We start from the raw sequence: 24698 nt of genomic DNA, 5'->3' as shown, positions 1-24698 counted from the left end.
ACTGCCTATATAATGATCCTTTTAACATGAAAAGATGTTAAACCATAGGATAGAAGTTAGAAGTATCTTGCATTGAACCACATCATTTCTTGTTAAGCATTCAATTGATAATCGTTTGTTTATGATAAGGTAGTAGGAGAATATTCTTGGAATAATTACATTGCATGTATGCTTCATTATGATACACTATTTTGATTGGCTAACAGCAATCTCGCATCCTTCTGAAATTAACATTCATTACACAATGAAATGTAATATACATGCTAACACAAGGTCCCACAATAAAGTGCACAGGTAAATTAAAGAAAAACTTGAAAGATATCTTGTTTTCATGATCCTAGCTAAAAAAATGTAATTATAAGTACCGGTATTGAATGCTTCTTTTTGTAATTTCATAGGGTTGTAAAAGCATTGACTGTGTGCACAAACGTACATTTTTAGAAATAAGCGCTTCCCTTCTTCATAGAAAATTTACTTTGGTCAGCACTTTTTCACCCCAATGAATTTACAAAAAGAAGCATTCAATTCTTAATTGCAAATGACCACATATGATAGGTAGAGATTTTACTGTAATTAGCAAGTTTTAATGCAGAAATTTAATTTATTTTTGAGATGTTTGATATAAAGAAATTTTGACATATTTCATGGTTTCATTTATTTAACAAATTTAACAAATACAGAAAATTAAAGTTTTTGCATTGTAAGGGGAGATAACTCTTAATTTAGTTTAATGAAATTATCAACCATAAATTTATAAAGCATGTGGCTATATAGTTGAACCTGGCATGTGAAATTCTTTTCAATGACAATTTCTACACGTATGAGCAGGGTAAATCTTTTGCAATGGCTTTTGCTGATGAATTGTGTTTTATTTTTTTCATCTTTTTAAAACTTTCATTTTTAAGTTTTCATTAACTGAAATTGCTGAAGTAACATGTCCATTGAAATATGGCTTATCTTTTCAGTTCCTTCCTTTCTCTTTTATACAGGATGCTACTAAATACATACTGGTCTTAGAGCCTTTACTTTGTTGACATTATTCTTTATGTTTTCTTGTAGACCACATCCATACCTATAAAACCAAGATATGATCCCAGTATACCTGGTGCACTAGTAATGCCAAGACCTAGTCAATCACATCAGGTAATAATTAAATTGATTAGTTTCTGTATAATTCAAAAACTGTTAGGTGAAAATCTGAATTCTACAAAGAGAGTTGTAGAAATTTGCTCTTTCACAGTTAAAAATAGAATACCAGTATTTCCTCCAAATAAAGTACAAAACATCAGTGACCACATTTACTCACTGAGAAAAAAATGGGCTGAACCAATTGATAATAATTTTTCTTACAGAGAAAATAAAGTATAAAATAGTGAATGTAAGCCTTGTGGTTGTTATCGATAATGCTTTCATTACTTTTACAGTTTCCTTCAATTTATCTTAAAGTTTATTCCAAAAAACTATTTTTATTGCCAAGGGGGTGGGGGGGGGGGGGGTATTATATGTTATTCAGGTCTCAGACAGGGTATATGGTGTGACATTCCAGGCTGAGAGTTTGTATCCCCTGAGCCGTGAATGTCACAGTATATACCCTGTCTGAAACCTGAATAACACATATATTACGGATTACCCCTGACTTAATGTTTATTCATTACATGTTTATTGTTTCTTGAATATTTTGTGTTTGTATGTGTGTCTGGCTTTGTTTTTTACAACACATATATTGAAAAACCCAACCTGATATGTTCGCCATACGTGAAGGATTTTCTAATTTGCTGTGAACATAATTTTATCGTGTATGTAATAATTTATAAGAACACTTTTAACATTAAATTTAAGTATTAAAAGTGTAAATTGCGTGATTTTGTATTAAAAATGTATTATTTTCCCTCTGTGAGCCTCTTACATTCCTTAGTGTTCTGTATAGCTTTTGACTACATCACATAGTAACCCTGTTATGATGACGTTTTTATACGCCCGTTGTCTTTTAGACGGGACGTATTATGGTATACCGTTGTCCGTTCGTCTGTCCGTCCGTTCGTCGTCCACACTTCGGACAATAACTCAAAAACACTTTCACCAATTTCCATGAAACTTAAGTGAATTGTTTATATCTATTGACGTAAGCTCCCTTTCGTTTTTTTTTAATTTCAGATTTTAAGTTTTGGATTTATGGGGCTTTATTCATTAAAAAGGGGGGATTTTCAACACTTCGGACAATAACTCAAAAAGGCTTTCACCAATGTCCATGAAACTTTGGTGAATTGTTTATATCTATTGATGTAAGCTCCCTTTCAATTTTTATAAATTTCAGATTTTAAGTTTTGGATTTATGGGGCTTTATTCATAAAAAAAGGGGGATTTTCAACACTTCGGACAATAACTCAAAAAGGCTTTCACCAATGTCCATGAAACTTTGGTGAATTGTTTATATCTATTGATGTAAGCTCCCTTTTAATTTTTATAAATTTCAGATTTTAAGTTTTGGATTTATGGAGCTTTATTCATAAAAAAAGGGGGATTTTCAACACTTCGGACAATAACTCAAAAAGGCTTTCACCAATGTCCATGAAACTTTGATGAATTGTTTATATCTATTGATGTAAGCTCCCTTTCAATTTTTATAAATTTCAGATTTTAAGTTTTGGATTTATGGGGCTTTATTCATAAAAAAAAGGGGGATTTTCAACACTTCGGACAATAACTCAAAAAGGCTTTCACCAATGTCCATGAAACTTTGGTGAATTGTTTATATCTATTGATGTAAGCTCCCTTTCAATTTTTATAAATTTCAGATTTTACATTTCCGTGTTATGAATTTTTATGCTTAAAAAAGGGGGGATTTTCAAATTTTGGGACAATAACTAACACTTTCACTAAATTTTATGCAACTTTGATAAATTGTTTATATCTATTGACATAAGCTCCCTTTCCATTTTTATAAATTTTAGATTTTACGTTTTCTTAAGTAATGAATTTTTATACTTAAAAAAGGGGGATTTTATGAAACTTTGGTGAATATATTAATGTAACATCCCTTTTGATTTGTATATATATTTCTAGTTGATCATATAAATTCATTTAAAGCATAAAAGACAAGTTAAAAGAGCAACGGGCGTATCATGCGCTAAAGCGCAGCCCTTTATTGAGGTTCCAATAGGAGATAAAAACGTCTTATATACCCCGACAGTTTCCTGAATATATACTGACATCTTTGTGTTGTTATCCAATCACAAACCTCGACACAATTGTAATCCATAATATATCATGATATCTATTTCTATATTTTATATTTTATTCAGTGGCAGAGTAACAAAAAAAATCTGCCAGTTATAGATGTAGTTATTGATCCATATCTCAGTACACATTTAAGGCCACATCAGAGAGAAGGAGTTACTTTTCTGTATGAGTGTGTCATGGGTTACAGAGACTATGGTGGACAAGGGGCCATATTGGCGTAAGTGGCTATTTGAATTTTTTCTTCTTTTTTTATTGATTTTTTTTTTTTTTTTTTTATTCATTCAATTTTATTCAAAATGCTTATTAAAAATTTTATGTTTAATTTTACTTTCATACTCATGAAAAGTATTTGATAAAGAGATTTGGTTTAAGTTTTTAATTAAAAATTTATGTTATGTTCTAATTTGATACTCTAGAAGAGTATTTGTTATTGTAAGAATCTTTAGATAAATGTGTTGACCTTATTTTTAAAACTATTCTTATGCATTCTAAAGAAATTAGCAACCAAAAAAAAGTACTGGTGAATTTTCAGATTTTTTGGATGATTTAGTCCAAATTTGCATAAAATGATTATTTACAAATCAATGAATTTGTAGTCTAATAGGAACCAACAAATGATTTCACATACTAAATCAGTTATTTCACTTTTGAATTTTTTTTTATAAAAGATAAAGGAATATGTAAGATAAAAGATTTTCAGTATCACCACTATGAAATAATATATTATATTGATTTGTATGCAGTTACATCTGGACATATTGACTAGATTGAAAATTGTAATTCTGACAATAATAGATAAATAAAAACTATTTTGTTGAAAAAGTCTATGATTGGTATATTTTGATTACAGAGATGATATGGGCCTTGGTAAAACATTGCAGTGTATATCTCTGTTATGGTATGTATTATTAATACTTTATTTGATAAAGAACAAAACCAAAGCTGCACTGTAAATTCAGAAACTTGTGTTGACATATACATGTATTACTGTATTTGCAGGTTGACAGATGCAAAAAAGTGTTCTTCTGTCTCAAATCAAGTTACGGTAGTTTTCCTTGAAATTTTTATCACATCAGCTTGAAACTTAGTACACAAGTTTGTTATGAAATGAACTTTAAAAAAAAATTCCAAAATAGAATTTTGACACTAAATTCACAGTCCAACATAGATTTCATGGTCTAATATGTAGAGTGGGGTGCTCATTTTCGCCACATCTTTCTATGTTTTCTACAGTTTATGTTCAGGTCTATATGTTTTTGAAGTATACTGATATTTCTATACAAAGATAACTTCAAATGCAAAATATTCTTAAGCTTGAAAACGTGTTTGTTTGAAAATAATCATCTGAAAAGTTTGATTAAAGGGTGTTTGAAATTGCCTGATGTTTTGTCAATGGGGTACACATATTCGCTGTTTTTATACATCTATTTAAACCCAAAAAATTACAGCTTTAAACAATATTTTTCAAATTAATTTCATAATAGATGAATAGCAGACATTTTTCAAAGGTGTACAGAACTGAAATTTAGGGTAATCAGTCAAAGAATTACCAAGAAATACTTCTTTAAAATCGTGTTTTTCATTCAGGAAATTGGCCGCAAATCATTTTCCGTTTTTCTGTCCTTTGCGGTAAGTGCCGCAATTTTGTGGTAGTTTAAAAGACAGTGATCTGGAAGGATTTTTTCTCTATGGGCCCAGGGCCCTCCCAAAATAATTTCAATGGGCCATTTTAAAAAATAATGGGCCATGTTGTCAAATGAGTGGGCCATTTAAATTGACTACACAGAAAAAAAAAATAAAAAGTGTATATTTCAGCAAAGAGGTGGTGGTACTAACCATTTTGATTTTAAATAATATCATGGATATTGTTCCTGTGATTTTGTAATTTCAATTTCAATGAATATACAACAATGTACAATAACTTCTTCCAAACCGGACAATATTTTATATAACCTTTATTTACAATGTTTAAACTGTTACTGTTGCCTTGTTCATGTTCTAGTTCATGTTTTTTTTACATTAAATTTGGGTCTTCGTCGATACCATAATTATTCCAGACGTTCCGTATTAGAAGACGTTTCTGGCATTTCCTCTGCACTTCTTGTATTATTATTACTTCACCAAGATGACAAGAATAACAGTAGAGAGCATCATTAATTGATAGAACAAAACAACAATTCGCTAAAGGCCTGTTTACAAAATGTCAAAACGATCCAAAGACCAATAAACGACAAGGACAGTTAAGCACCTTTTATGGAGACAAAAACTATATTCATAAAAAAGGCTTTCGGGTTTTTCAATCGAAATAATAGCAAGACTAACTTACTTAAAAGATTATAATTAAAGATAAATCTCATCTGTACTAGCCAAATTTCACAAATTTAAAGTTGTTTATAAAAATTATATCATGAATGATGGTCAATTACGTTTTTTGGGGTAATCAGATATACCGCATGGTTCTATAATTATCATATGAAAACACCCGAGACGTCTCAAAAATATATAGGTGCTCCTAGCATTGGAGGAACACTACACAGTTGTGTACATACACATGGCGGCACGGAACCTGATCGGAAATCCATTTGACAATATCTTAACGTTTCGAAACGAAGTGAAAAATATCCTGCGCCACGTGGGCGCTTACATTTGACACTCTATGCGCCATTTCTGGTCGATATGCGCTATAGGCGCAGGGCGCACGTCCTTCCCGATCACTGAAAGATAATCATATTTGTTATAAAAATCTAAATTACCGGCATATTTCTTCCATTTCAGCTATCCTTTAAAGTTTTTACACCTCAAAATCATAAAACGGCGAAAATGTGTCCCCGGCGAATATGTGCGCCCCACTCTATGTGGGACATATATCCCTGTTTACTGGGTTTCCAGGAAATATGCAACATACATGCACAAACATTTGCTCTGCAAACATGAATCGCACCAAGAATTTTATCTTTTTTTTTCTTATCCCAGCGCAACAGTATTAAGTTACTGGGCTGTTGTTATGCTTGGAGATTTATCAGGCTCCCAGAAGAATTTTTGACCAAGTGCTAAATATAGCATCAACCAATACAAAATTTAAGTGCCATATGCAGCTTTTTCAGTCAATATGAATATTGTAAATTAAGAAATTATTGTGATGTTATTTTTTATTGTGAAAAATGGGACAGGGTAATAATCACAATCATAAAAACTCGCATTTTGAAATCTATATGAATTGAACAGGATTTTTCTCTATATCGCAAAAATGAAAATTGTATTTTAGTCTAAAATGACAAAATCGCAATAATAAATGCATGCAATAATTTCAGAATTTACTGTAATATGGACTTAAAATGACTTATGTCATGATCTGGATGGAGAGTTGTCTTATTGGCACTCATACCACATCTTCTTATATCTATTAAAAAGATTGTTTAATCTCTTTATTTTAGGACATTATACAAACAAGGTCCATATGGGGGAAAAGCTGTAGTAAAACAGGCATTGATCATCACTCCTGGTAGCTTAGTAAAGGTTGGTAGTGTAGATATCTTAACAGTACTTTGGATCCTAATTTTTGTGGATTTTGTGGGTATAGGTGAACCACCAAATTAAGTATTCATGAATTGCAAAACAAAGTAAAATCACAAAAAAACTGAACTCAGAGGAAAATCAATTCGGAAAGTCTATAATCACATGGCAAAATCAAATAACAGAACGCATCAAAAACGAATGGACAAGAACTGTCATATTCCTGACTTTGTATAGGCATTTTCAAATATAGAAAATGGTGGATTGAACCTGGTTTTATAGCTAGCTAAACCTCTCACTTGTATGACAGACGCATCAAATTCCAAATTTTCTATAATGTAACAATCAATTTTGGCAAAACCACCAAATAAAATATCCATGAACATGCCAGATTTCCTCAATCCTCGAAAATTGGGACAACCCCCCCCCCCCCCCCGAAAATAAATGAATCCACAGTATCATGTGATTTTAAAGTACAATGGTAAGATACAAACTGAATCAAATTATAAGTTAAAAATATACGGAAAATCTAACAAAACAAAATATTTTGTGCGTTTCGTGTGAACAGGTGAACCAATAATTTAAAGTATAAATGCAGTACAAATTTTTATGGACCTGTATGCACTTTTTTTAAAACCACTAAATCATATATATTCATGAAAATACTATCTACCTTAATACAAGGAGATTGGCACCCAAAAAAATAAGTGGGTTCACTGTTATAATTGTTTCAGTACCAGTTAAACTACACACAATTTTTTTTCATCATTCAGAACTGGAATCAGGAATTTAAGAAATGGTTAGGAACAGAGAGACTTTCAGTTTATTGTGTCAGCTCAGAGAAGAGAGTAGAGGTAACTTTATATATAGTTTCTTTAAGATATAAATCATTTGGTTAGTTTTTTCTCTATCACAATATTGCCAACAAAAAACATATATGGTTTAGAATTAGTTTTCAGTCACATTTATCATAAATTAAAGTAAAGGTAATGCTTCATTCCAACAAGGATGTGGTGTAAAACAATTATCAATCAATCAATCAATCTAACAAGTACTTAACAAATTGAAAAACAAGTAAGTTTTCCAAACTTAATATATGTCAATATTCCAAAAAAATTCTAAATATATAGTAGATCTAAATGTTGCCATTCAAGTATCAAAAAAGAATATGTGTATTTGAAAATAACAGGATTTTATTTTAGTAAAGACATAGTTTGTAGCAATAATTTTATCATTTCAGGATTTTGTAAATACCTCCATTTATCCAGTACTGATTATATCTTATGAGATGTTTGTGAGGGTCTATGATATTGTCAAACAAATGAACTTTGACCTTGTCATCTGTGATGAAGGTCATAGACTTAAAAACACAGCTATAAAAACTACTTCAGTAAGTAATCTATTATTGTAAAATATCAAACAAATTTAGATAGAACAACGTCTGAATGAAGGACTTTTACATTTAAATGGATGACCAAAATAAAATTGAGAATGGAAATGGGGAATGTGTCAAAGAGACAACTACCTGACAAAAAAGCAGAAAACAGTCAAAGGCTACCAATTGGTCTTAATACAGCGAGAAAAGCCCCCACCCGAAGGTGTGCTTCAGCTGGCCCCTAAACAAAAATATGTACTATCTCAGTGATAATGGACGACATACTAAACTTTGAAATATACAAAAGAAACTAAAATTAAAATACAGGACTAGCAAAGGCCAGAGGCTCCTGACTTGAGACAGGTGCAAAAATGTGGCTGGGTTAAACATATTTTTTGATAACTTGACCTATCATAAAGTAAAGTATACCAAACAATTTTTTTACTCCTCCATAAATTTGTGTTTCACTATTTATAGTTAGAGAAAATTTAAAAACAGTCATATGTTTTTTAGCTGATAATGAGTTTACCAGCCAGAAGGAGAGTTATACTAACAGGAACACCTATACAGAATGATCTTCAAGAATTCTTTTCAATTGTGGAGTTTTGTAATCCTGGGGTGCTTGGTTTGTAAAATAGTTGGTCTATTATTTTATTTCTACATTGGTTGTAACGAAATTCAATGATAATCCAGTCAATGTAAATAATATTTCAGGTGTGATTTCATAATCTGCAGATTTTACATATATTGTCAAAGTACGATGATTTTGTGCATTTTTAGGACTTAAAAGCTTTAGGAACTTCTTGACCAAAACCTAGGATCCAAAATGTTCTGTAATCAAAAGTTGACAATGATGATATTGAATCCCTAGACATAATAATTTCTGGATCATGGGTGGCGGCCAAAGAAAATTATGCAATAAACTGTTAAGAATTATTGAAAAATTGACCACAACTGACGCTACCACACAAATAGTGCATACTTAAGGAGGTAGACCTAGGTTAAGGGAAATAACTCTTAAAATCATCAGTACGTTTGTGTCAACCATTTTCATAAATATGTTCTAAGCTTCTTGGATACATAGATTATTTCCAATCTGTTTCAGGTAAATGCTTAAAATTCATTGACAAAACTTGACTTATACAAACACATAACTGATTTAAAGAGTTATCTCCCTGAACCAAGGTCTACTCTCTTAAGGAGTCAATAATTTGTCATTTGTTATGTGATGTATTAAAATTAAGTTTTTGTTTATTTCAACAGTAATTAATATCTTAAATACTTCTATGTGAAATTTGTAATTTTTTGACCAAATTAAAAAGATAAAAAATTAAGGACCAATGGTAACCCTTCATTAATCTTCTCCTTTATCTGCTTCACTTAAAATCTTTCTATTCTATTTTTAGGTTCCAGTGGGGCATTTAGAAGAGTTTATGAAGGACCTATTGTAGCATCTCGTCAGCCTGAAGCTACTCCTGCTGAGATAGAACTTGGTGAGGAGAGAGGATCAGAACTGTCACGTCTTACCAAGTTGTTTCTTCTGCGTAGAACCCAAGAAATAAACAACAAATACCTACCTCCAAAATGTAAGTTGTTTTACACTGAAATCTCATTACACAAAAAAATTGCTACATTGTTGTTTTCTATTTCTTCATTAACAAATTTCTCTGAGGGCTTGTCACAGGGCTTCCAAAACGGTCATATTTTCCGGACAATTGTATAATGTCTGGTAAAAGTCCGGCTGGGCAAGGCATGAAACGGTCATCTACTTTTTAGTTTTCAAGGCTTTTTCGGTCATTTTAACATCCACACATTTCCAGTCATAAAAGTGACATGATGATTAATTACTATCAAAACAACCCCTACTTCAGGACTTTCTAATTTTAATCAAGGCTAATTAGTTGTTGGACAGCTAAAATCTACCTGTTCAGGTGACAGGTAAACTATTTTCAGTACCGGACATCGTAAAAATTGATCGGTCTGTTCACAATAATTTTCTTACATTTCAACGGTTTGTATCTAATTGATTTATTTCAAAAGATTAAAATTATAAGAAATACATTTATAAACATGATTTGGTGAAAAATTAAAAAAAGGTTTAAATGAAAAATAGTCAGAACTACATTGTATGAACTATATCAAGTGTGCGCATGTGCACAGTAGGGAAATTTAATTATGCATCCTACATTTCTTTAAAAATGCTAAAATTATCATTGATACCGGTATCTAACTTTCATTTCAAGTATTTTTTGGAAAAAATAACAAGGAAAGAGCTTCTTCACTCAGTGAGCTTTGTAATTGTACATGGATTTTACTTATCCATTTATGGTCTATGTTTTACCATTGTCAAGTCAACATCCGGTTTTAAGAAAATGTGATTTTGACTGATGTCCCTGCCTTTTAAAAACGAAAGTGAAGTTTTTTACGTCATTTTGAACAAATAAAGAGTCCATGGCAAATCTGAGCACGCTGATGTGCACACTTTGAATGATGCACTGCCAATTTAAAAGTTTACGTCAGAACATCAAATTCATATCAAAGTTTGTTTTTTTTTTAATCTAATATCAATCATTGGGATGACCATCAGATTACCATAATTGCCTTTTGTGACTTTGTCTTAGAGATTAAAATCGGGATCAGATATAAAATGTCTGGCTGGCTTAAACATTTTTTGGAAGCCCTGGCTTGTCAGGTGGCATATGGTAAGGCAAAATTAATTCCTCTGCCCAACAAACCTGTATTTTCCAGTGTTATTCCAGTTCCCCACCCTTTGTACAGTACATCCCACCAATTGTGTAACGGAACTTTTTGAAAAATTGTTAATTTGTTGTCGTCCTGAATATGCTTGAAATAATAGTCTTATGTTCATATTACCAACATTTGATCCCAGAGTTTATACTTTTTTGACAGATTACCTTTTTCTTTGTTAGGACATCCTGGTACTCCGTCAAGTAAGAGCCAGCTTAAGAAGTAAAATCAAGAGTACAAACGGTACAACTATGGGAGATAATTGCCTGTTTTTGTTTTCTATACCCGACAATAGTATTGGGGTAACAGTAAACCTTCCCCCAAAATTGCATTGATGATGTCTAACCACATAGTTATTTTTTGTTTACATGTTACCATGTAGAGTAACAGGTCAATGTGTATTTTTTCATAACATACTTTTCATATAATCATGGTATTTGAAAAAAGGGTATAATATGTTTTCTATGTGTACAATACATGTACATGAATAGTTCTGAGGTTAACTAGAATTATTCTTGTAGGTGAGATAGTGGTATTTTGTCGACCAACACCATTACAGCTCAGACTGTACAGCCATCTTCTCAGCAGCAGAATGATCAGGTCATGTCTGATGGGGAAAATGGCTGGAGCTCCACATCTTATTTGTATAGGAGCTCTGAAGAAATTGTGTAACCATCCTAGTCTACTATTCCTTAAAGCTCAGGAAGCTGATGAATGTGGTGATGACCTTGACCAGGTGCTTAGTATAATATAATTGATTTTTATGACCCACCTACAATAGTAGAGGGGCATTATGTTTTCTGGTCTGTATGTCTGTTCGTCCGTCTGTCTGTTCGTCCATCCATGCATCCGTTTGTCCCGCTTCAGGTTAAAGTTTTTGGTCAAGGTAGTTTTTGATGAAGTTGAAGTCCAATCAACTTGAAACTTAGTACACATGTTCCTTATGATATGATGTTTCTAATTTTAAGGCCAAATAAGAGTTTTGACTCCAATTTTAAGGGTCAACTGAACATAGAAAATGATAGTGCGAGTGGGGCATCCTTGTACTGGGGACACATTCTTGTTTCAATTGCATATAATAATTAGAGAAAAAAGAATACTATGGATTCAATATTATTTGTGGGATATGTGATATGTGAATTAAATAGTTAAGGAAGTACAAGTTTTCTATATGGTCGTATGCGGACTTTGACAAAACCACAAAATCAAATATCAACAAAACAATTTTCCCACAATCCACAAAAAAAACAAAAATGGATAGCAATAAAAATACATGAATCTATAAACAAGAACCTTAATTGGATAATCATATGTAATGACATTTAAGAAAGATGCAAATGTCTCTAAAAAATTCTATCAGTGATTTCATAAAAGTTTGAAAAAATATGTGTACAGACTAACATTTTGATCAAATCATCAGTCACACTAACAACTAAATAAACAGACACAACAATAACTTGATGATGTAGATAGATGAATTTATTTTGACATTGTGCAAAATATTATAAAAAAAAAATCTAGCTTGCAAGCAAAATGAAATATAATTACAGTGGTGCCAAAATATTACAAAATTACATATGCTAAAGATAATAGTTATAATACAATAAGGGAATATATTATATATGCACAACATCTTGCAAAATTACTATTTCTTCTGAACTGATAAAATATAAAACAATGTTATATATATGGTTATTGAAATAAATCAAACAGTTTCACAAATATAAATACATGGTTATTAAAATGTGATATATAGAATGCAGTGCTTTTTTCCAGGATTCGGTATATTCTGGCTTGTCATCATTATACCCAGATGGTTTTTTACCAGACAACAATGACCCTGAACATTCTAGTAAACTAAAAGTACTGAATTCCTTGCTTAATGATCTGCATCAACACTCTCCAAAGGAGAAAATTGTACTGGTTTCTAATCATACTAAGGTAAGTGAACAGGGATCCAGAAGTTATGGTAATCATCTATTTTTATAACAACATCAACAATAATACTTTATTTTAAGAGAGTTACACAGTTAGCTATATAACGAAGCTTCCCTGAGGCCCTCATCATAGAAAAGCATAGACAAAAATGCAAACTTATACATGTCATACATTAGTATAAAAGTCAAGTATGATGATAATGTTCAATACAACAACAACAGAAAAATGATATGAAAAAATAAACATGATGAAATATCAGTATTCAATATTTTTTTCAACAGGTTGATTTCAATAAATAATCTGCTATTTTGTGTTTGAAAGAATTAACATTGTTAATGAATGACTAGGACGCTGAAACTAAAAGTAAATTTATACTTTGCTGTCATTTTTTTATATGTATAATAACAATATGTGTTTGAACTTAATACAAACCTGTAAATTGGTAGGGTGAGTTTTAGATATTTTTAAAAGAATCACATTTTACATGGAATAAAATCAAAAATGAAAAAATTAATGTATAGAACTGTATCCCCATTAATAATTGACTATTTTGTGACTGTTTTGTTTAGTATGTGTCAGAAGTACCATTTATTAGAACCAGTACTAACACAAAGGTTCCTGGTTCGATTCCCATCTGGGATGAAAGTTTCAGGGACTGAGTTTTCGGCGCTCCCTTGAAACCATTTGCGAGTATGGTCTTGAGGAAACAATGATAGTCCGTCAGAAGGGGACGATAAATGGCTGACCCGTGTTAAGAGAGAGCCATATCTCTTGCACGTTAAAGACACCCTTGTAGATTTCGAAAAAGAGCAGGCTAATGCCGCTACAAGGCAGCACTCGCACCCGCAAAGTCGAAAGGGATAAATATAAGTTGCAAAACTTGTTTCCCAATCCACTATAATTAAATATGTTTAAACTATTAGAACCAGTATAAAAACTGAATATATTGCTTTTGAACATAAACCTGAAGTTCAAACTTTTTAAGTGAGGAATTAAAGAAGAAACATGGATCTGATTTAAGAAAATTTTTGGTGGGGTTTGCGTTGCTCAGTCTTTGGTTTTCTATGTGGTTTTGTTTACATTGTTTTTGTACTTTTGTTTATCTGTTATTTTTTTTTGTAACCATGGTGTTGTCAGTTTATTTTTTACTTATGAGTTTGAATGTCCCTTTGGTATCCTTTGCTTCTCTTTTGAAGCCATTTAGATTTTTTTAATTTTTAGGATAAACAACAAAAACAAATCAGAACAAGCGAATTAAGATGTCAAATTAGATAATATAACATAATTTTATTTTTTAAGCCTTACATTGTAAATACAGACCCAAAAATTTGTTAATTTTTTTATTTAAGACATTGGATATCCTACAGAATTTCTGTGAAGCTTGTAACTTTGAATACTGTCGGTTGGACGGGCAGACTCCTACAGCCAAAAGACAAGATATAGTTTCACAGTTTAATAGCTCATATTCTAAGCATTGTAAGTAGCTACTTCAAAATATGCACAAGTTTGGAGGAAATAGAATATAAGGCATAAATATGGATTTTCAGCACTTTAAATGTCACATAAGCAAATAAATTATGATTGACACAAACACAATTTTACAACATAAGCATATAGCAAAACATGTAGCTAATTATCAGATAGCAAAAAGTTAAAACAGATACAACATAATACATTGAAATCATACAACAAAAAGCAGGAATGGAATATAATTTAATTGGTAGATAACTACATTTTGTTATCTACAGTTATTTGTAAAAAAAAGATATATACTGTGGATTCGTTATTATTCGTTGGATACCAATTTTCGTGGCTTTTGTGGGTATAGGTGAACCACAAAATTAAAAGTTCAACGAACAACAAATTTTCTATAGGCTTGTATGCAGTCTTTGCTAAAACCACAAAATTAGATATCCACAAACATGCAAGTTTTCCTTAATCCACGAAAATTGGAACCCCAAAAAAATTACATGAATCCACAGTACCAGTTGTTTTCTTTACATAAATTATATTTTTGTACTAAAAATGCTTAAAAAGTCCGATTGGATATGTGAAAAATTACCATAAATATGAAAGAAAAAAATAAACCAGAAACCTTAGAACAAAAACAAGAGCTGCCGAAAAAAACCCAGTAAAAAGAAGAGGTAAACTGAATTTGATAAACCAAGAAACAGTAGAATTGTTATAAAAGGTTAAAAAAAAAAAGGAAGTGCCAAATTTTGCCTGTTGATTTTATACACATGTAGTATTTCACTAAAAATTATTTGTAGTTGTATTCCTTTTGAGTTCCAAGGCGGGTGGTGTTGGCTTGAATTTGATTGGAGCTTCTAGACTGGTTCTGTATGACATAGACTGGAACCCTGCTAATGATTTACAGGCCATGGCCAGAGTGTGGAGAGATGGACAAAAGAAAAAAGTGTATATCTACAGATTATTATCAACTGTAAGTTTTAATTACCTCAATTCTCTGATAGAAATTCTTTGTAGATAGTAAAATAAAGATTTTCATTTTAAAATTGTTTTAAAAGGCACATATTTTTTTTAAAGAACATGAATATGCTACATATAGATATTAAAAGATAAAAAAAAAAAAAGCAATGAAATTGGAAAAATATTTTATTAATTAATGCAAGAAACTTTAATGATATGCTTTGTTCTATTTTAAGGGTACAATAGAGGAGAAAATATATCAAAGACAAATTAGTAAGCAAAGTTTAAGTGGTGCTGTTATGGATTCTAAAAGTAAAAATGATGTTCAGTTTTCATTAGATGATCTAAAGGTAATTGAAATATGAAGTTTTTCGATGAATTGATATGAATAATGAATAGAAGCTCAATATTATGTCATATCTTTTATATATCTTGCCTTGTTAGTAGAGGGTATTATGCTTTCCAGTCTGTCTGTCCATTTATCAGGTTTTTTTCCCCATATCAAATTAAAATTTTGGTTTTAAGTAATTTACCATGACATTGTGCTCACATCAACTGCAAAGAAAGTACACATGTTCATTATGATGTGATCTTTTAAAAATCTATGCCCAATAAGGGTTTTGAGTTTACAGATTGATAAACATGATGGTAGTTCCCTGCATATTATATTTTGCTGTGTCTTTTTAGTATATGAAGTTAATTATGTGCATCATACTATTCAACATTTTCAATAGCAGTATACAAAATTTTAGTAATCTTGTTATCTGTCATTTCATTGAGTTTTATGACCAAAAGGCCTGTTATCCTTTCTGGTTTAGATTTCAAAGAGATTAAAGCAAAAGAATTCTGTTTGAGATATTATTGGAACCAAATATATTAATCAAGCATAATCATAATATACAATTTATAGGGGGTCTCATTAGGGGTTCTGATCCCGGATCCCTCTTACTGTTTAGTCAGATTCCTGTATCCCGCTTATACTATGTATACAAGCAATTCTCATTTTTTTGTAATTTCCTGTGTCCCGCTAGACATCATTTTCCCGTTTTCACGGCACAATAATTTGACTTTCACGTGTCACACTTACAAAAAATGGCAATCCCGCGTCACGCTTAGACCCCAATGAGACCCACTTTATAAAGTCTAAATATAGTTTTGGGTCCTGCTAGAGCAACATACAAATGAACATTGTCATCAACAATGTTGAAAGTATAATGATATATTTTTTGTATGCAGGACTTGTTTTCTTTAAATGAAAGAACAGACTGTGATACACATGAACTATTGAGTTGTGATTGTCAGGAGAGCAGGGAACCAGTGAGAGAAGAGGAACCAGTAATCAGATCTTGTCAGCTTGGTGTTGGAGTTAAACATACTGTTAGTTTATTGTATAGTTTGTCCTTTATTGTTTACAACATTATACTGTGGATTTATGAATTTTCGTGGGTACCAATTTTCATGGATTGCAGAAAACTGCCATTTTCTAGATAGTTGATTTCATGGTTTTACAATAGTTTGCATATAACCATACAGCACATGTGTAATTCATTGACCATTTAAATTTGTGGTTTCCATGTCACCACAAAACCTATGAAAATTGGTTTCCAAGGTATAATAATGAATCCATAGTAAGCCTTTAACTTATTCCAAACTTTCCAGAGCTTGAACACTATTTTTGTAAAAAAATATTCTTATACTGATACAATAGCATTCTAAATATCAATGGTTCCTCAGGAACTGCTCTACAAAAGCTATTCAAATTTAAACTTTGAACTTTGAATGATGATTTATACCCTTTTTTGCAATTTTAACCTTGATTATTGTAGACTTAGAGAATTTTTCAATAGTAAATGTTCAACATAAAAAGTCCCCAATTTGACCAGTTGCAGGAGTTGTTACCCTTGAAAGAGGTTAATAGATATAGGAAGATGTGGTGTGAGTGCCAATGAGACAGCTCTCAATCCAAATAACAATTTATAAAAGTAAATCATTATAGGTCAAGGTACGGCCTTCAACACAGAGCCTTGGCTCACACCAAACAGCAAGCTATAAAGGGCCCCAAAAATTAGTAATGTAAAACCATTCAAACGGGAAAACCAACGGTCTAATCTATATAAAAACGAGAAACGAAAAACATGTATGAACTACATAAACAAACAACAACTACTGTAGATCAGATTCCTGACTTAGGACAGGTGCAAACATTTGCAGTGGGATTAAACGTTTTAATGGTACCAAACCTTCTCCCTTTTCTGAAACAATAGTATAACATCACAACATAGAAAAACACACTATAAAATATCATTTTATGTATTTTTTTGCAAAAACTTTAATTGAAAGAGAGAAATAGATTTTTTTAAAACACAAAAATGTTCATCCTGTTGTCAATTATATGAGTTATTGTCCTTGAAGACAGTTTTTACCCATTTTATGCACTTAAAAAAAACCTTAAATTAAAAGAGAGAACTTGTTTTAAACAACAATCTTCATTCTTATCAGATCTACACATAAGTCATTATGACTAAAATTGTCAACTAAACAATTGTATGAGTTATTGTCTTAAAGACCAAACAGCCTATTGTTTATGCGCATCAACTAACGCAACTTGGTAGTGACATAAAAGCTCTATGACGTTGTATCTAGCAATGAAAAAACGTCAAATTATAACGTCCTATTTCGCGTTTTTCACGAATTCCAACATGGTGTACGCTTAAAAATATGTCTCCCAAGAAAAGAGGAATTAAACGTTGCGCTGATATCTTGTGGAAATTTAATACAAATGGACACAAAAGATACTACACTATATTTAACCTTCGTTCTAATAAAAATAATAAAATATGAATTTTGATCACGACTTTTTGCATCTCATTTATTTATTCTTTCACATGCGTATAAATTTTGTCTTATATTTGCGCCGATCTGCATTTCATTTGTTTTCATTCTTTCACTTGGGTAGATTTTGTCTTTCATTTGCGCCGATTGTGTACAGGTTACCGGGGTTATTAGAATGGTGAGAGTTATTTTTATGTCCAATTTATGTTTTCTGGTCTGTGCGTCCGTTTGTCCGTTCGTTCGTCCGTCCGTCCAGCTTCAGGTTAAAGTTTTTGGTCAAGGTAGTTTTTTGATGAAGTTGAAGTACTGTCAACTTAAAAACTTAGTACACATGTTCCGTATGATTTGATCCTTCTTTTTTTAATGTCTTTTTTCAAAACTTTCAAAAATTGAGTATTCAGAAGGTCAGGCCGATAAAAAATTATTCTTAGAAGTTTTGACATACTTGCAACGTATTCATGTAACTGATATCTGAATGATTCTCGTAAAATAATGTCCGATCTTGCAATGAAGTTAAAATTTATTTATACTGCTTGTTTGACAAAATCTCATAATAAAAATAAAATTATGACAAAAGGTCATTGTCGTTTGTCATTTGTTTCATTTAAAATTGTCTTAAGAAGAAATGATAAACATGTCGGCTGAGTCTGACTGAAACTTACAGCTAATTTCCTAATTTATGAAGATCAACACTTTGGTTAGCTTGCTTGCTTTGTTTGTATATTTTGTATAATTATATTTTGATAATGTCCAATTGAATTTAAATATCATATATACAGGTTTACATACCTATATATGAAGATGTCAATCTTAATTACAAAGCTTGAATAAACATTTATACAAACAAAGCAAGGAAGTCAACCAAAGTTTTACCCTACATGCATTAGGAAATAAGATGTAAGGCAAAACATATTAATCAAATTAATACTCAGCGAATATGAATTAAAATCAAAATGTTCGGTGTTTAAAACTTAATTGTTGTAAATTTAACTTATGACAAAAACAATTGCTCCAAGAATAATATCCAACATAAAATCTCTCCCTTTCATTTAGCTACGACTATGACCGGAAAGATTGAAAACATTTCGATTTTCAATGCCGGCAACAACCTTGTCTTTGTTTTAATTTCCAAAATTAGCAATTTAGATTTATAATATTTTATCCTGTTGGAGAAATCTTACTTTGTAGTTTTCAACAGAAAAATTATTTCTAAATTAATTTTTGAATTAAAAACTTTTTGTATTTTATATTTACTTTCTCGTTTATTCAAAACACGTGAGGTAGTAATAACAGGGATTGTATTTTATGATATATGTTTAACGTTTTAGAATCAAAAACCGTTTAATTCATATATTACACCTATAATTTCAATTTCCTTATATCTAATAAGAGAGACGAAAGATAAATATTCAGAAATAATGAATTCACAAACTAGATGGAATAATATCTATACGTTCATCTTAGTCAGGAAAATATAATGGTTTAAAGATGTCCGTCCATGCTTTTGTATGTCCGTCTGTCAACAGTAGCAAATGAGTTCGTTACGGCAAACTTCTGAAATTGACGCGAAAAAAAACCCACACACATCTGGTCTGATATAGTCAAATACTCAGTAGTTAGCCAGTGCCATCTTTCATTTCTTTTTTTTTTTTTATTTTCAATAATTATTGTTAATTGTTAGGAGCAGAGGACAAAAACAGACTTTCCTAACAAAAGCGGCGTGAAAGGTTATTTCAAACAATTTTCCATTCCAACGGATGTTGCATGTTTCTGAAGGTTAATATTGTGCGGCAACAACATCAAAAGATCTAATACTGACACATGCATTTAATCTCTTGTATTACCGGATAATAAAGTAGGTGAATATAGTTATTATTCTTGGAAATTTAAATGTGGGTTTCAAACGTCCAATTTACGATTTTTTTTTTCGAATAGTGCGCCAGCAAGCAAAGTTTTGTACTATGACGTCAGATGCAATGTTCTGAAGAAAGACAACTCTTTTCTTCAAAACGAACGAGAAAAAAACATGAAAATTACTCATAACTTTTTTGAAAGGTCGGTGACATACAATTTTTTTTGCTTTATTTTGAAGAGTGCACATGGCACTTTCCTTCTTGAAATTATTATGAAGAAATCAGTGGTAGATATTTTTTAATACTGGAAACGTTTTTCATTTTTACGTTTATTTTTGGCGGGAATGAAATAAATCATATTTTTACAGATCAAAACAATATGAGTCTTAAACTCTTGAACCTGTATTTTATAGATACAAATCTACTGTTTAACGTGAAACAAGAATTATGCTTGTAGGTTTGATATAAAGTATTTTTTTGAGAGTTTATATAACAAGCAAATATTATGTTAATATTCGTGAAAACACGAAACTGAGGTTGCTATAGCGACAAAAGTAAGTCGGTGACCCCCAATTTTTTTCATCATATTTTGTTCCTCAAATCATGAAATACCTTCACACAAAATTTTAAGGAAAAATCACTGGTAGAAATGAATAGGCTGTTTGGTCTTTAATGCATTTAATGCTTTTTTTTTCTCGTTAACAAATGTTTTCCAATTTTAGAAGCAAACAAAAAATCTTGGTATGGATGAGTTGATGGAGTGGAAACATGTGAAAAATAGTTCAAGCTTTGATCAGGTAGGAAATGTTCTGCCTTTTATGGAATTTCGGGAGAAAATCTCAGTGCAACTTTAAAATTTGATTGAAGGGTACCACAAAATAACAGCACTCGACCTTGCCTTATGTGCACGTGGAATTCCCTTTTGATTATAAGGCTTATGTTGTATACTATCTCTTATTTACTTCTTTTTATGCCTATGGGCATGTTTTTTGGTCTGTGCATCCTTTGTTCATCTGATTGTATGTCTGTCCCACTTCAAGTTAAAGTTTTTGGTCAAGGTTAAGGTTACTGTTTTGGGTCAAAGTAGTTTTGATTAAAGTTGAAGTCCAATCAGTTTTAAACGTAGAACACATGTTTCCTATGATATAATTTTCTAATTTAAATGCCAAATTAGAGTTTTGATCCCAATTTCAAAAGAGTCGGCATCTGTGTACAATGGACGCATTCTTGTTAAAAAAGTCATGCTTTCATAGAAAAAAATCAGAAAAAGTGCAATAAAAAAATACTTGAGTGGCAGTAATATTTTTTTAATATACTTTTAGCTCATTTCTCAGATTGTAAGGACATAAAGATTTTAAACTTGATGGATCTATAGGTGTATAATAACCTTCTACACAAATAGGTTTACTCTGACCTATATTTTATGCTTCACTGATTTATGTTTGATGTAAATGTCCCAATTCATTTCTTTAATACTGTGCAACCTGCATTTTTTCCAGATTCAAACTATGTAGATACATTTTATATGATTTCATTCAATTTTTATTTGTTCAGAACATGCATGAATATTTGCAACTGGATGTTAAACAACCAACAATCTATCACTTTATTTAACTTTAATGGCTTGAGATTTAGCATTAAATTGAACCAAAACATTTAGTTATTTATTATTTAATTCTCATGCTATTTGAGGATATAATTGAATTTATTGTTTTCTTTTTTTCAGAATTGGCATCTACCAGGAGCTTCAGAAGAAATATCCTATGTATTCTGGCATGAATCTAAATCATAATGTATATATTTTTTATCTATATACTGAACATTGACATCCATTCCAAAGTGCCAAATATTGACTTGTTATTTTGTTTGGATTGTTTGTAAAAATTTTCAACAATAAAATGACAATAAATTAAATTAAAAACTTTTTATATTCTATTTCACTATTTGTATGAAGAATTTGGAAAATTTCACATACTATCAGTTAAAATGTTTCCAAAAGCTTCACAAAGGAGTAGGTCCGGCTGGTAAGGGCTGAGGAAGTGAGCCGTGGTGTTGTGGTTAGTGCATCGGACTACTAACACAAAGGTTCCTGGTTCGATTCCGGTCTGGGATGAAAATTTCAGGAACTGAATTTTCGGCTCTCCCTTGACACCATTTGCGAGTCTGGTCTCGAGGAAACGATGATAGTCCGTCAGGGACGATAAATGGCTGACCCGTGTTAAGACACCCTTGTAGATTTCGAAAAAGAGCAGGCTAATGCCGCTACAAGGCAGCACTCGCACCCGCAAAGTGGAAAGGGATTAATATAAGTTGCAAAACTTGTTTCCCAATCCACTATAAATAAATATGTTTAAACTAAGGGCTGATTTTGGCCTCAAATTTCAGGTTCATCTTGGATACTCAAGGTTTACTTGGATTCAATTAATTTATGTGAAAGATTTGAACTTATTTAGTCATTACAGACGCTCAAAATCAAGCTTAAATATGAAAAATCTATCAAATATGCCATAATATCACTTTTCAGATGGTTTTTGTCAAAAATGAAAGTGGCCGCATCCTTCTTCATCCTCAACCTTTATATATGTTATGTATTATCATCAAATACAACTTACATTTAAATATGAAGAATGAACAAAAATGGGGCCACATCCATTAACGATGGAAACTGTCTAATAATTAACTCAAATGCTAAAGTTATGAAGATTTTAGCATGATTTAATGATGCTAGTACCCGACAAATATGCATTGTATTGTCAAAAACAGCCAATATGTTTGTAACAGAAGTATTCTACTCTAAAAAAAAATAGCTAAAAGTTTACATTTTAACAATTTTATAAAACTGCTATATTTTGGGGTCTTACTGAACCTACTCCTTTGATTTTTTACAGGAAGGGCAAAAAGTGTTGGTTTGTATAAAGGTGTGTATCAAGCGTCAGTATTTTGGAAGATATTGAAATTTTCGTTTTTCTTTGTGAATATTTTGAAACCTTTTCTGAATGTTTTCAAAATGCATTTTTTTTGTGGAGTTATTTTCAGATGACTTCATATTCATTGTAATAGCAAAACAACAATGGACACCCTCCTCCACTGCTGAAAAAAAACTCCTGTTCTAGATGGTTACAATTCAATTTCAAATTATCACTACTAAGTTAAACAATAGCTATTTGATTCTAAAGAATTTAAGCCTACTATGCTGGTGCTGGATTTACAAAAAATAGCTTTAAGCAACTACATGTATTTGAAACTGGCTTGACCTTGACAGTTCCTCATCAAACTTTAGTTTTTAACATCAGATTTGTGAATAAAATACCACATTCTGAGTTGGTGGCCTTTTTTTTTTTAAATTTCACTACTCTGTACCCAAAATTACTAACTTTCAGTAGGACAAACAGCTCACCAGATTTTACGAGAGGGTCACGCTAAGGTCACTTGCATATACGGAAAATATATCGGTGAATTGCTTCCTTGGAGCAAGCAATTAAAAAAAGTTAACTTCTTTTAAATGTGTACAAAGAATTTTCTCCAGAAAAAAGTATATGTACATAAGTTTTATAATGAAAACTATCCATTTAGTAATAAAAAACATATGCATCATTTTTTTTGGTGGTTTCATATGACTTTAAAGTACAGTCATTTTGTGACAGTGGCACTTGTTTGGAGGTGCATCTTAATGAAGAAGTTTGCATATACCCGTAGGTCAATTTGACATATATATTTACAAACTTTGACCAGAAGTAAATAAAAGGGTTCTTACAGTTTTATCTGTTTAACTTTCTAGTGCACATAGATATCCCCAGTATTTGAAGGAATTTGTGTTGCTATAGTTTTCTATACAGTTTTTTGGTTGGGTCAGTTTACCAACAACTTATTCAAGTTTGAAACTTTAAATATCCCCTTGATATCTTCCTCCTTTGTTTTATAGAATATAAAACAAAGCAACAATTAGCACACCAAGTTTGATACACAAAGCTGTATTGTTTTTAAATTCAAACATCGTGGACCCTTAACAGTGTTTAGTTATCCAGTTCTATATGGCATTCCACACTTGATGCATCTACTTTCAAAAATTAGATGTAGTATGATTAACAATGAGATAACTTTCTACCAAAGTTCATATGATGTGAATGTAAGCAGTTATAGGCAACTGTACGAACTTCAACAATGAGGAAAACACATACTATGTTGTCTTCGATAAAACCATGTTAGTTTGGTTATTTACATTCTCCTTCCCCCTTCTATGGGAAATAGCCATCTCATTGACAGTCATACCACATCTCAACATATTTTTTGTTATATTTTCTGTACATTGGACATAGTTGGATTACATTTGTACTCTTAAAATCCAAGGTCATTTACTTTTACTTAAAGTATTAAAATTAAAAATGCAAATGTATTTTAATGTATATGAACTCTTTTTATATCCAAATATAGTTTATCACAAGATTGGACTTGTCATAGCAACAATGTGTGCACTTGGAAGACCAGGAACTGTCAAATGTCCATGCATGAATCCCCTGCTTCACATTGGACAATATAAAACTATATATATGTTAATGCCAAGACATTTCAAATGTAAATGGAAGATCTATTGCACATACAACTATCTTGAAGTGGAACTTCTAAGAAAATTTAACATTAGATGTAAACCTGCAAATGAAAAGTGATACTAATATCTCACCTCCAGCATCACTACTCATATGGCAAGCATCTTGTTTTCACCCTCATATAACAGATAAAGCTTCATAAATAATAACAAAGGAACAAATATA

General features: G+C 31.2%; 1 protein-coding gene across 1 annotated transcript in view; it reads left to right on the top strand.

Moving 5' to 3' along the window:
• The window catches only part of LOC143044924 (DNA repair and recombination protein RAD54B-like), a 45830-nt gene extending 23977 nt beyond the window's left edge, over positions 1–21853 (top strand). Inside the window, exons 11-26 of the mRNA XM_076217183.1 lie at positions 1060–1143; positions 3303–3457; positions 4091–4138; positions 6675–6756; positions 7527–7607; positions 7994–8143; positions 8642–8753; positions 9535–9714; positions 11398–11612; positions 12653–12817; positions 14164–14290; positions 15085–15257; positions 15481–15594; positions 16481–16621; positions 20652–20726; positions 21656–21853. Coding sequence (XP_076073298.1) covers positions 1060–1143; positions 3303–3457; positions 4091–4138; positions 6675–6756; positions 7527–7607; positions 7994–8143; positions 8642–8753; positions 9535–9714; positions 11398–11612; positions 12653–12817; positions 14164–14290; positions 15085–15257; positions 15481–15594; positions 16481–16621; positions 20652–20726; positions 21656–21721 — 1968 coding nt within the window. The 3' untranslated portion in view covers positions 21722–21853. The remainder of the gene's footprint in view (positions 1–1059; positions 1144–3302; positions 3458–4090; positions 4139–6674; positions 6757–7526; positions 7608–7993; positions 8144–8641; positions 8754–9534; positions 9715–11397; positions 11613–12652; positions 12818–14163; positions 14291–15084; positions 15258–15480; positions 15595–16480; positions 16622–20651; positions 20727–21655) is intronic.
• The last annotated feature ends 2845 nt before the right edge of the window (positions 21854–24698 follow it).

The sequence above is a fragment of the Mytilus galloprovincialis genome, chromosome 9 (assembly GCF_965363235.1).
Source record: "Mytilus galloprovincialis chromosome 9, xbMytGall1.hap1.1, whole genome shotgun sequence".
Classification (NCBI taxonomy): Eukaryota; Metazoa; Mollusca; class Bivalvia; order Mytilida; family Mytilidae; genus Mytilus; species Mytilus galloprovincialis.
Note: the sequence above shows the minus strand (reverse complement) of the source record. Positions and strands in the feature narration are given on the sequence as shown.